General features: G+C 40.6%; 1 protein-coding gene across 1 annotated transcript in view; it reads right to left on the reverse strand.

Annotated features, from left to right (window-relative positions):
- Window positions 1-14255, reverse strand: part of AK5 (adenylate kinase 5) — a 244602-nt gene extending 230347 nt beyond the window's left edge. The window contains exons 1-3 of the mRNA XM_007111492.2: window positions 13961-14255; window positions 9506-9692; window positions 2522-2689 (exon numbers count right to left, since the gene is read on the reverse strand). Of these exons, the coding sequence (XP_007111554.1) occupies window positions 2522-2689; window positions 9506-9692; window positions 13961-14020 (415 nt within the window). The 5' untranslated portion in view covers window positions 14021-14255. The remainder of the gene's footprint in view (window positions 1-2521; window positions 2690-9505; window positions 9693-13960) is intronic.
- Window positions 14256-14464: the final 209 nt, after the last annotated feature.

The following is a 14464-nucleotide window of genomic DNA, read 5'->3' on the forward strand; positions in this document are numbered from 1 at the left end:
ATTTTTGACATTGTCTTTCTAAGAAACTCTAAATCCAACCCTATTAGACTTACCATTATAAACTACTACTGTATTAAATTCATTACTTCACAAATGAAAACTTTTGGTTCCAAATAGCTGCTCTTGGCCTATTAAGCTATGGGCAATCCATGGACTGGCTTGAAGACAAATAATTACATGATCAATGCCGTCAACAAATTCAAAATAATTTGATCCCTGAAGAATGAAAGTTACCTTTCATATTTTCACACCTGATCTGACAAATCATCAAAATAAGAGAACATATTGAATTTTAAAAAATCCAGACATGCTAAAAAAGTTATGGCACCTTCAAGGAAAAATTCTTTTGTCAATTAATGGAGGCATTAGCAGACAACAAAAAAATATGATTAGCACAATTGACAGAGAAGAGCATTAATTTGTTGGATGAGTTTGATTACTGGAGCTTCCTAACAAATTAATCTTACTTTCTTCTCCCTGAAACCAGAGAAAGTTTAATTTTGCTATATTTATTTAATTCGACTACTTATAAATATTAGGATCCATCTAACTCTTAGATTTTATGATTATGCTAACATAAGAGAGATTCATGAATATCTGTGCCAAGAAGGTTACCTTTAAAAAAAAAATCTGTATTGCCAGAAGGGAAATTTTGCTTATTTGGATGTGGATATCTGTACCTCCCCCACTCTTTTTCAGGTTGGAACTAATAAAAATTTGGAAGGTTCAGGTACAATTATTTTATAATTCCTCAAAAGTCATAAAATTGTCCCAATTTTCTCAGATAACCTCAGATTCACTTCTTCTGTTCTTCTCTTATCTCAGTCCTCTAAAAGTTACTTACACTCATTGGTTCTGTATCATTCTTGTAATACAAAAAATGTTACAACACACAGTGTAAGTCTAAAACCAAAATCACACCCTTGGGAAGCAAGTTGATTTTATTGAGTAAAAAAGAACTGTGAAGTGTAGGAGATTTAAGCATTTATCTTCTCCACAGATCTTAGTTTACTGAAATAGTTTAATCATTTTCATATAAAATTCACAATGCACAAAAAATTCACATATATGTGCTGTTTTATACAAGAACAACTTGTATTATACCTTTTTCATGGACAATCAAGCCTTCATTTGTTTATCCTGATAATAATCACCAATATTGTACTAAAACAAGAAAAACAAAATTGAAAGAATATCTCATTATAAAATGGTGAAATAATTTCCAATTATTCTCCACCTGTAGCTCTATTTTTTAATGAAGCATTGCCTTGTCTTCTACGTAAGAACCCCCGATTTTTAAGCACATACACAAAAATTCCATCTTCAAGAATAGATAGAGATTTATGGCATAATAGTGGCTGCCATAAACCATGAGAATATTTTGACTTTTAGAAAGCTGATTCCTGTATTCTCATCTTACAATTATTTTTCTATAATATAACAATTCAGGGATAAACATATTTGCAATTTCATTTTCATTACACTTATAGATGTACAAACATCCCTCCTTCTCGACCGGTGAACTTAAATTCTTGTTCTAGTTTGGTGTGTTTATTTGCATGTTTTTTCCCCAGTTGCCATCATCGTTACATCTTCTGGGAGCAGTACTTCTTTGCTTGGGGGCTGTATACATTTGGCTCTTGGTTAACAGTTACTGGCTAGAATAGCTTTAACATCTTACACTAGATTTTTGCTTTTGGTCATCTTTGTGAAAGCTGAGTCAAATTGGAAAGTGAGACAATGACTACAAATGTTTCATGTTGACAGGACTCTTCAAAATTTTATAGCTTTTGAGGAAGTTAGAATTTGCAAAAGTGGTCAAAAATGCATTCTGCAAAATTACTTAAGACATTTTCAATATCTAATCCTTGTGAAATGGCATCAGACTGATATTTTCATATTCAACATAAGATTCATAGTGGCAATTTAAAATATTTACCATTATCCTTGTTATTTTCATCAATACTCAGATGTTACGTGCTGTGTAAAACACTATTCTATTATATTTGCTTGTCTAATAACATCAAACTTAGATTTTATCATTGGTGCCAGTCTGTCATAAGGAAGATTCATTTACATGAATCTTTACCAACATATTATTATTGTTATTTATTTTTTGCTCTGAAGTTAATAGTGAATAAAAATTCAATTTGTTGAATTAAAGGGAAAAAACACATCATGTTTAGAAAACTTCTAATGGATTCAGCTATCTACGTTAAAAATTAAGCAAATAAAAACCACAAGATGGTAAATCTTGATTTACTACAGAGAATTTCTACAACATTGTAATGAGATTCTATAAAAGTGCAATAAGCATTAGATTATATAATTATAACAATATATGTTTTATTGAAAATTATGCTAAAAATATTTCCATCTACTGTCTCTCAAGCTTTTGTTTCCATTGTTTGTCATTATCCAACTATTTGCAAATATGATGTATAGTTGACATAATTTTTGAAATGTAAATATATAAACAAAGTGAGCAACAGTATGAGAATTTTGCCTTCTGTCCTCATACCTATGACAAGAATGATTTTTGGTCGAGGTCTAGTAGGATCAAAGACCTCATACTCCTCAATTAACTCCGCAGTCTCGGAGAGGTCTGTGTCACTTTCTATGGAGAATTGATGGATTGGAGGGAGCCGATCATACCGTCGATAAGGAAAGTTTGAATTTTCAGGCATTACTGAAAAAGAGTAAGATAACTTTGAAACGGAAAAAAAAGCACAATTAAAACATTTTTTTGCACTTAACCAATTAGTTGAAGAAATTTAAAAATTAAATGAGTCTGATTTTTTTCAACTGGAAGAAGACTTCCATCCCCTTAAGTCGCCAGCAAACTTTTCCTTAAAGGACCAGATAATCAACATTTTGGGCTTTGAGGAACAGAGTCTCATACTCCACTTAGCCAGGAAAACAGTTGCAGACAATAAATAAACGAACGGGGACTTCCCTGGTGGCTCAGTGGTTAAGGATCCGCCTGCCAATGCAGGGGACACGGGTTCGAGCCCTGGTCCGGGAGGATCCCACATGCCGCAGAGCAACTAGGCCCATGCGCCATAACTACTGAGCCTGCACTCTAGAGCCCACGAGCGACAGCTACTGAGCCCGTGTGCCACAGCTACTGAAACCCGTGCGCCTACATCCCGTGCTCCACAGCAAGAGAAGCCGACACAATGAGAAGCCCGTGCACTGCAACGAAGGGTAGCCCCCACTCACCCAACTAGAGAAAGCCCGCACGCAGCAACAAAGACCCAACATGGCCAAGAATTAAATCAATCAATCAATCAATCAATAAACAAATAAACAAATGGATGTGCTTGTGTTCCAATTAAATTTTGTTTATAAAAAACAGGCAGTGAGCCAGACTTGGCCATGGGTCATAGTTTGCCAACCTCTGCCCTTGAGGAACCTTCTTAAGTACTGCCTAGTCTTGCTTGGTAGTTGGTATACATCCTGGTCACCGAAAATGGTGCTCCTAGAGTTTTGTAGCGCACACCTTCACAACTTTCATAACCATATGCAGCTGCCGATGGAGACAATGCTTATGCGCACGTGTTTCATTTATCCATAAATATAGATATGCAGTCACTATGATCCAGGTACTCTACTGTAGTCCAGTGGAATGGCTTGGTGGCATAATGCACAAAAACTTAAGGTACTGTCACAAGACAGGCAAAGAGTAGCAAACAATTTCTATATTTGGAACATCTTTCAACATCATTTAACTTTACATTCTCAATATTTATTATTTTTAATCTCCTTGATTTAAAAATGTAACTATGAAGATTTAAATTTACATCTACAACAGCAATAAATCTTTGCTATTTATTGTCAGACATGTTAGTGTGTTGAGGATGGTTCAGTAGAAGAGTAAAATAAGAGGTAGTCCTGTCCCCACAGAGCTTACAAACTGGAGCTCACATGCTTATATCTGACAGCGGTATGCACACCAGGCAGGATAAGTGCTAAAATGAATATCTCTTATGGTAAACACCATAGGAGTTCAATCGATGGGTAGATCCATTTGGGCAGGAGTGGTAGAAAAAGACTGCAGAAGAGGCAGGACTTGAACTTCGAAAGACTAGAACAGGTGATGAAACGTGGAAAGTATTTCTCAGTTGGTAGAAACGAAACACAAAGACTCAGAATCGGAAATACAAATGACATGTTCAAGTAGATCAGAGGACAGAGCTGGCAAGCCCAAGTGAGGCAGATGCTCTCTACCAGTTATTGCTGTTTGATTCATGGATCTTTCCTTCCTCATCCATGTGCTGGTATTCAAGGAGGCAAAGAGAAGCCCTAACTACCCAAAAAGCACCTGCACAAAGGAGACGGAGGTCACCTGGCCTGCCATGAGAAATCTGGCTAAGCGGATTACTGGATTTTAGCATGGCATAATACTCACATTTCCTCTGGAGATCAGGTAGAACTTTCCATTCTCTGTTGATACAGTAAATGAGGTCATTGACTACTGACTCATGGAACTCACTTTAATTCCACGAAAAGAGTGAAGTAGTCTACAGATGACAGTGGATATTCTTTTTTTTTTTAATTTTATTTAGTTTTGGCTGTGTTGGGTCTTCGTTGCTGTGCGCAGGCTTTCTCTAGTTGTGGCGAGCGGGGGTTACTCTTCACTGCAGCGTGCAGGCTTCTCACTGCGGTGGCTTCTCTTGTCGTGGAGCACGGGCTCTAGGCGCCCGGGCTTAGGAGTTGTGGCACGTGGGCTCAGTAGTTGTGGCACGTGGGCTCTAGAGCACAGGCTCAGTAGTTGTGGCGCACGGGCTTAGCTGCTCCGCAGCATGTGGGATCTTCCTGGACCAGGGATTGAACCAGTGTTCCCTGCATTGGCAGGCGGATTCTTTTCCACTGCATCACCAGGGAAGTCCCGACAGTGGGTATTCTTTAGAAAATTCTGGGAAGGGCTATGTCAGGAAAGGCACTAACAACATTATCCAGTTCTGCCTTGAAACTGAACTGCTTCATCCAACGCAGGGCAAAACTCTAAGCATTATCCTTGATTACCTTCTTCCCTCACTCTTCATAACTATTCCCATAGACTTCTCTCCAAAGCATATCCCAAATGCACACGTTTTTCTCCATCTCCACTACCACAACTCTTCTCCAAGCCGCCATCATTTATCTGGACTACTGTAGACTCTACGAGTTGCTTGCTTCTACATCACAGTCCATTGCTTGAAATGTTCTTTCCTTGTCGATCCCATGGCTGACTGCTTCTTTTCATTCACACCTCAGCTTAAATGTCACCTCCTGTAAGAGGACTTTACTGACCTTTTAATCTAGGGTAGCCAGCCAGTTAATTTCAAGGACATCACCCCTTATAATAATGCTCTGCACAGCACCTACCACTTCACCATCTGAGAGGCCTCTAATTCGTTCATTGTTTGTCCTCTCCCATTAGAATAAATTCTATAACAGCAGGGACCTTTCCTACCTGGAACTTTGTATCCCTGGGAGCTAGAACTATGCTTGGCACAAAGTTAGTGTCCAATAAATACTTGCTGAACCAATAACAAAGAGAACAGTCTTCCTGAAGTAGATGGTGCCCATGGAGAAAAGCCAGAAGATGGGTAGGTAGAGTGTGGCCACAATGTGGAGGGCCTTGATCACCAGGGTAAAGGGTTTAGCTTTAATCTGGTAGAAAGCCAGTGGAGGTTTCTGGGGGGTAGAGAAATGACATGATGAAATATGAAATATATTTTTTAGGAAAATTAATCTGGTGGTGGTTAGAATGGATTTGAGTAGGGAGAAAGTAGGAGCAGAAAGGGTAGCAGCTAGGAGGCTGTTAAAGTAGTTCACAGGTGAGAGGTGAGGGCTTAGACTAGAGGGGAAGTAGCAGAAATGGAAATGAGTGGTTGGATATGAAGGACATGATTCGGATTCAGATATGAGAGATGACAGAAGATGACAGTTCAAAAACAATTGCCAGGTGTCAAGTCTAAAACAATAAGGAACATATTGCATTTCAACCAGTATCTTTCTGCCCTCTCTTTTATGCTCCAGAAATACTGGGCTTCTCTCCTTCCTGTCTTTATCCTGGCTTCTTCCTCTATGTCAGAAATCTCTGTTCTCTGTTCCCTAGTATACTCTCAATCTCCTCCATCCTTCTCTAGTCGACACCTACTCACCTTTCCGTCTCTTAGTATTAGCATATCACTTCTTCCAGGAAGCCTACCCTGAACCCCGGCTTAGGTTGGATCCGTCTGCCTGTTAATATGGTTAGTTCTATAGCATATGGTATTTTCTATAGCATCCATTGTGCTTCTAATTATATTTTTAACACCTGACTTCATCACTAGACTATAAGGGCAGGTGCCATGTTTGTTCATGAGGGCAGGTGCCATGTTTGTTCCTTTTTGGTGGCTACATTCTCGGTCTTAAAAGAGTGTCTGACACACAGTAGTACTCAATAAGTGGTTATTTTATTGCTCAACTGACTCATAGGCTGACTTCATGTAAATAAGGAAAGGAGGGCTGGTTTTGAAGCAAATATGATATGTTTGGTTTTGGACGTGTTGAGTAAAGATGACAAGGAGATATTCCAGAAGGACAGCTCTATGGACAGTTGGAGCTATGGGACTAAAACTCTTATTTGTGAGTAATTATTTGTTCAATTGTATACAAACGGTAGAAAAAACGGATGCTCACCTCATATTTACGGTACAATGCTTTAAAGAACTGTCAGCTAGTAATTTATCCTCGCTTTTATCATATTTTTACTTAGGAAAGTAATTTGCTTAAAAATTATTAAACTGTTCTATTTCACGGAGTAATTTTTCATGATAATTATATATTAGCATGGCTATGTCAATATTTCAGCAAAAAAATGCATGAATCACTTTTTGTTTCTAGACATAATAATAGTGCTTAAAGTTACAGGGAAGTTAGCAATTTTGTCAATTTTAATAAGCTATTCTGTAAATCATAGTTAAAAACCTACAAAGCACACACGTGCAAAGCATTTCATAAAATAATATTTTATTATTATAGGATTAATCCGTTTAGAAACCATTTTCTGTCTTTTAGCCTACGTTCCAGATATTAGACAGTGTGATACAACATTCTTGTCACCATAGTATGTGAAAGGTTTTATTTGATGGTTAATTAAAAGATCTTGGGCTTCCCTGGAGGCGCAGTGATTGAGAGTCCGCCTGCCGATGCAGGGGACGTGGGTTCGTTCCCCGGTCCGGGAAGATCCTACACGCCACGGAGCGGCTGGGCCCGTGAGCCATGGCCGCTGAGCCTGCGCGTCCGGAGCCTGTGCTCCGCAACGGGAGAGGCCACAACAGTGAGAGGCCCGCGTACCGAAAAAAAAAAAAAAAAAGATCTCTGAGTTGGAATTCTGATAAAGTACTAGCAGATATGGAGATTCTAAAATTAACTAGTAATTTCAGTTCTAATGAAAGTTAAATCTACATTTTCCATTCCTATTTTAGCTTAACCTGCTAGATCAAGAGTTCCAAACTGGTCATCTGTGGGCTCAATGTAGCCTCATAGATGTGCTTTGTTCAGCTCGACATTTTTCCAAAATTTGTGCTTGACTGCCTTTAGACAATGACTGTTCACTCTAGTTCTGTTCTCTAGTTTGACCACAGTCTCCACCATTATCTATTACATACTTGGCCTGCCTGGCTTCTACATATAATCAAGTCAAGTAACAGTATAAAATAGAAGCATTCAAATTTCATTTTGTTACAAAATGGTCACTTTATATAACCAGCTTTTCGACTAAGTGAATGTCACATCCTCTTAGACTTAAATTTAAGAACATAAAAATATCTTAGACTAAATCCAGTAATACCTAAGGTTTGTTAGTGCTTTAAGGTTTAAAAAGAAATTCCCCATATTTATGTCACTTGATTTAACAAGGGCCTAGGGCATGTATTTAACATTGAGCCAGATTCTAACATATGATGACACCTGGGAAGGAAGTTAGCCCTTTTGGAAAGGTGTACGAACCCTTCAAGCTCACAAAAATATCATTTTGTTCACTTAAGCAGTAATTTACCAAGTGGTGTGCTGCAGTGGTAACTGCTTAAAGGTTCTCTCTTGAGCACCCAAGCCTAAATCACCTAGTGGTGATCCTGCATTGACAGGGAAGGAGTCTTCTCCTCTCTGGAGATGTTTCTGAGACAACATCATTTCTGCTTTTTCTCCCTGCTTGTGTTTCTTAAAAATTAACACACTCTGACTTTTCCCCACATCATGTTCAAATAAAATCTAAGTGGGTCATGACTAAGTAAGATAAAACAAACTAAGATTTATTTCCCCCTTGTATTTATTGCAAATAGAATTGTCTCCGCTTCAAATTCTGTCTGTATAACTGAAACTTTTCATGGTACAATTTTTGAGAATGGCTTAAATTTTGAAAATAGAATGATTTGGGCCACTGGGAAAGAACTAATTGGTTTCCTCTGACTGGAACTGATTCCATTTTGCACATACTATCGTACTTCTCAATTTTATCTGGAGCCCAAAAGGCTGCTTGGCTGATATTGAACTAATTTTGATAAGCACATATTTCAGAAAGCTGGAATACCATGAATCTCCTCTAGTGAATTCCAGTTCTTAGTTCCAAACTATCCCTAAAATTGTTCAACAAGTTTATGCATCACATTTCTTTTGTAGCACCCAAATGCCTAATCTCATGCATTGCATTCAATAGCTGCTAAATAAATCCTTCTTGAGTTAACTAGTATAAACTTTACATGCATTTATGCAGAGATGCATTAACATGAACTCTGAATTTGGAAACACAGTAATAAGTTAAATCTCTTCTGAGCTAATAAAAAAATGTTGTAGTTATACAATAACTATCAATTTTGTCTGTCATCTACTCATTTATTTGGAAAAGTCTAATTTGCAATTTTAAGAAAAATTCAGTTTGCTAATGTAATTCATTTTACAAAATAATGAAGTCAGGACTTCCGTGGTGGCACAGTGGTTAAGAATCCACCTGCCAATGCAGGGGACAAGGATTCGAGCCCTACTCCGGGAAGATCCCACATGCCACAGAGCAACTAAGCCCGTGTGCTACAACTACTGAGCCTGCGCTCTAGAGCCCGTGAGCCACAACTACTGAGTCCACATGCCACAACTACTGAAGCCCCCGCGCCTAGAGCCCTTGTTCCACAGCAAGAGAAGCCACAGCAATGAGAAGCCCACGCACCGCACAAAGACCCAACGTAGCCAAAAATTAATTCATTAATTAATTAAGAAGAATAAACAAAATTAATGAAGTCAGTAAAAAATTTCATTGAGCTTTTACTGAAGTGCTGGACAACGGTATGTAATTTTGTTTGTCTTATCATGGAGGTGATTAGAATTAGTAGCAGAGACAGAATAGTCACATTCCAGGACCAAATATCCTTTCAGGTGCTGGGAAACCTACTAAATTAAATCATTGCCTACAGTTTGTATGATAGGTTTTAAAGAAAATTGCTCTAAGTATAAACTGTCTATTGTTCTACGAATACATTACCATTTCTTAGAAAGGATCTCCGTGACTGCCCTCCATTGAGCGGAGGTAAGGTCTTCTTCTCCTGGCTTACAAATGAATCCCACTTCACCTTGTCACAGCCGCCTAGTTCCTTTACTTTCTGTAAACAACTTTCCAAGTACTCTACTGGGTCTTCAGGCTTAGAACACATCAGTCCATTCAAAAGGCTCTGAAATACAACACAATATGCCCACAGAAAATATGTTTTTAAACCACCTTTGTCAAAATAGTGTATATCCCATCTTTAAATTCTGGGTTGTTTTGATTTTTTGCATTAAAAAAAAATAAACAATTAGAGTTGAAATTATGCTCTGATTGAATAATTAAAATACCCCCTTAAATTCTTGACCAATTAGTTTTCAGCTCAGCATTCTCTGTCTTTTAAACAATTAAGGCCAACTATATTGTTTAAAATGGAAGAACCTTATCGATATGAGATAGAGTGCAGTGTGTAAAAATGCCCCAGTCATGATTTATCTCATTCCTACCCATCCTTAAAGGCTTCAAGCCTCAGTTTCAGAGGGTTTTTTTAAGGATTAAAAACTGTAAATATTTTGTAAATATAATGTATTTTACATACATATAATGTATGTAAATATTTGTAAAGTACATATTAAGTGCCTGGAACATAGTAAATAATAAATGTTGGTGGTTTTAATCATCATCATCAAGTCTCCCCTGAGCCCTCAGGTTGCCTTGTGGACCCAACACCCTTCCTTGGTGTTCATGATACCCAGAAAAAACTATCTTACCTGTCATTCATACTAAAACCACCAGTTTATGTGTTGGTCTCCTCTTCTAACCTATAAACTCTTCAACAATACAGTGTGGGCCTTATTTATTTCGCAATATCCAGCCTCTGACACTCTCCCTCGCACATGGTAGGTACATACTGAACTGTTCTCTACTTAGAAAAAAAATTTCACTCAAAACATAAAGACTGAGTTTAAATAAAAACATTTGATGTATAATAAATCACTACAATATCCATTGAAATTACAGAGGAAAACCTGGTGTCTGATATTTCATAAGTACTAATTTCTAAAAATGCTATAAATTTGGAAATGCTGATGCCTGGGAACTGAAGTGATGTGCAAAATATTTTCCTTTGGAGTATTTCATGGAAAAAGCATAGAGGATTATTATCACCATTATTAATGCACAAAACATACACCCTTTGAAAAGCTGACATCTTTCCTAAATACAGTATTTTATTTTCAAATTATTCTTGTGCAATTTGCTCTAAATGGTAGGCAGTTCCTAACAGGTACATTTGTTCTCTGAAATCCTAAACAGCATAGGTTAGAATGTTCAATTAGAGGAGTTCAACTGCAGAGGGAGCAGAAAAAACTAACCTGGGCATCCACACCCAGTTTGTATGTCAGGGTCTGTGCTACACACAACACAGATACACACACATTGCATTTAACTCCGCGGATTCCTCCTACCTCAATGTAGCTAACTCTGTGGCAGGGCTTACTCTGTATCTTTGCATGCTTTAGCTTACCCAATGCACTCTCAGCCCTATGTGGCATTATTATCACCATTTATAGACTAGGAAATCCTGGCTCAGAGATGTTAGTGAGTTGATCTAGGTTACTCAGCTAGAAACTTGTAGGCCTAGGATTCCAAGTCAATGGTTTTGATTCCAAAACCCATATATTCCTCTCTCTACATCTTGCAAAAATATGATATGGGATTTTAAAAAATGCCAGATTTTCTGTACCCCATACATAATCCAACTGCAATTCAAGTCACTCAAGATTAGGTTTTTAGTTTTTTTATCCCTATTATTGCCTAAAATGAGTGAACGCACTCAATGAAGATTTTCTTTTTTTACTGGAAAATATGGTTCCAGCCTCCCTAAACATATCTGACTCCACAAAGGGTACTGATTTTAGAAGGGGAAATGAGGTCCACTCCTTCATAGATAATTTAAATCCATTCTTCTAATAGTCAGCCACCATCGGGGATCCAAAACAACCAGCAAACATTTTTTACTCGGTCTACTTGAGTCAACCCTTTGAGAACTTGAACAATCTAATCTGACTTGCCCCAGTATTCAAATTAATTGCCAAATCTTTGCTCTAAGGTACAGCGCTACAAGATCAATATATACACCATAAGGTTAACTAGAGTTAAGAACTCATCAGGGGAAAGTGGTTTTTGTTTTAACATTTAATCTAAAAATGGAAACACATTTCAAACTTGAACCTACCAGAGATATCCCATTTAGCCCATATGATGTTTCAAGTCAGAAGGAAATCTGAAAAGGTCAGTTAGATACAGCTAGTTGCTTGACAATATGTAGTTTCAATAATCAATCACTTGGTCTACAATGGTGTCTAGTATCCACAACTGTGCCCAATGTTTTGGGCTTGATAGATATCTAATTGCTAAACTTTGTATGCCTAGAAACTTTGTATACCTACATTGTGGTTTTGAGGGAGAAAAATCTCCCTCCAACTTAAAGCATTTGGTTTTAAGTTTGGAAACTTAAAGCATTTGGTTTTGCTGTCTACACTCATCACGTGGAGAACTGCCAAGTTTTACTTCTCTCTTGTGCTGCGCACAGCACAGATTCTTCTTACTGGAAGGATGGAGCTTTTGGAGGTCACCAGCAGTCTCCTTCCAGCCTCCCATTGCCTTGGATTGCATTTAAGTACACTGTATATCTGTATTTCACCTAAGCAAGTTGACTTCCTTTTCTGGTGTGCACTATTTTAAAACATCCCATTCATATGCAGGAAAGCCAAGGAAAAGCATAGCACCTGAACAAAAATGCCTGCCATCACTTATTTGCATACACAGTGTAGATGTTCATACACAAACTATCAAAATCCTCTGTGGGGGGGAAAAACAGTACTCACATTTATATAGAAAAAAGGTGTACTATTAAGAAGCACTTTGCAATCAGGTGGCCCTGCTGCAGATGTTTCTAATTACTCTTTTAGGGATGACATTGATCTCAGTAGTAGTATTTATGACAAAACCCTGCAGCTCTTCATCTCCATATTTAGTTTTTGAAAATTAAAAAAAGAAAAGAAAAACTCTTAACAAGAATCCTGCATACCCCCAAGACCTGTCCTTATGCAACACCTCCTGATTATTTTCAAATACTAGTAACATACTTGCTAGATTGGGGTTTCACATACTAGGCTTGTGCTCAGTGGGCGATTTACCTGGAAATCTTGTCTTCAGATGGACCTGAAACCGGTGGCTTATGGAGGTGAGAGGAAAATGGAGATCTGTAATTATGGCGGCCCATTTAAAGATAATTTGGGAAAACAGAGACAAAATTATTTTCCCAAGTAGCGTTAGAAAATTCCTTTTAGCAGAACAAACCCCCCAAATAGGAGAAAGAGCAACGCATAACTTTTAGTTTACTATATCAGTCTACAGTCTATCATCTTTCAGAAATGGGGGAACAGGTTTCAGAGCTCGCTCTATGAAGCCTGGCTCGCTTCCATTTTTTTTTTTTTTCCTTAACCTAAGTAAAAACACATAGGATTCAGGAATGTTCTAAAATTCAAATACGGAGAGAAGGAAAGGAAACAAGACGATCCGCGACGTAGCCTATGGTTTAGAACTAACCAAGGTTCTAGTTCATCCATCAAGCCTCCTCTCCCACATTCCCCAAGTGTTCCCCATTTCCCGGGTCTCTGGTGCGGATGATGCTGTGATGCGGTCGGAAAACGGAGCAACAGGAGTCTCGCCCGCCTCGCCACTCCCTCTCCGATTCGCCCTCTCTAGATGGGTTGGTGAGGGCAGGCGAAAGCTATGGGCTGGGGAGGTGAGGAAGGAGAACCATCCCTTCCAAGGTGACGGGAAAACGTGCTCAGGAGTTCATTCACCGAAAGCGCAGAGCAGCGCTGGGTGACAGCCACCCGGGAGGTAGCGCTGCACTTGATGGGTTTGGATTTGTTTTTTGCATCTTCATCCCTCTCCCCCAAGCTGTCCCTGTGGAGGGCTGCTTTCGTCCTCACTTCCCCGTCAACGCGGGGGTCCCAACCCTCGGCGCGCGAAGGGACTAAGGCTCTCGATTCCCAGTTCCGAGTCCTTGCTGGCTGCTGGGCGTCAGCGTACCCACCTGGCCTGATCCTCGCCCCGGGAGAGCGCGGCCGGCCGCTGCCAGCAGCCCATCCTGGGGGTCCACATGGGAGGAATGCGCTGGGGGCAGCCTGCTTCCAGAACCCGGTTCGAAGACTGAAACTTGATTTTCGAGATGGAGGCTTCTGACTCCAGCCATCCGACAAGGACCCCGCAACCCGCCAGACAGGCAGCTACCCCTGGCGAAGCGGGCGAGCAAGCTTCCTCAAGCGCCTTCACTTCCGTGCCCCGCGTCGGCAAGGTGGGACGGGGAGCGGCCTCTCACCCCGAACCCCGGGGATGCCCTCCCCGATCCTCCCGTCCTCTCTGCCAGACCTAGCCCCCTACCTCGAAAAGCTGCGGGATTTCCCTCCGGGCCAGATACTCCTTGGCTTCGTTGGTGTTCATGGCTGTTCCGCGCGCGCCCTGGGGCGCAGGCGGGAGGCTCCCGGGCTGCGGCGATCTGGGCTAGGGCTGGCGGTGTCCGCACCGAGCCCCGCGCAGCCCTCGCTCTCACGCGCAAATAGGCGCTCGGCTCTGCCGCCTCTCCGCGACGACTGTGGTCTCAGCGCTCCCGCCGCTCCCGCCGCCCCCGCCTCGGTGCTGGTCTCCACGCCCGAGCTGCGGGCTCGGAGCCGCGGCTTCCCGGGCTCTAGGCTGCGCGGCCGCCAGCGGAGGGGCGGAGGGCGCGGAGAAAGGAGAACAGCGCGGCGGACGCCAGGCAGCAGCCCACCCGCCTGCTTGTCCCGCTCGGCACGCCGCGCTCTGAGCCTCCCGAACCCGGTCTGCGGGCGGCGACGGCGGCGGCCAGTCACGCTGCTCGAGCGGAGCGGGGCGCGGGGCTGGGAAGGG

The sequence above is a fragment of the Physeter macrocephalus genome, chromosome 4 (genome assembly GCF_002837175.3).
Source record: "Physeter macrocephalus isolate SW-GA chromosome 4, ASM283717v5, whole genome shotgun sequence".
Taxonomy (NCBI): Eukaryota; Metazoa; Chordata; class Mammalia; order Artiodactyla; family Physeteridae; genus Physeter; species Physeter macrocephalus.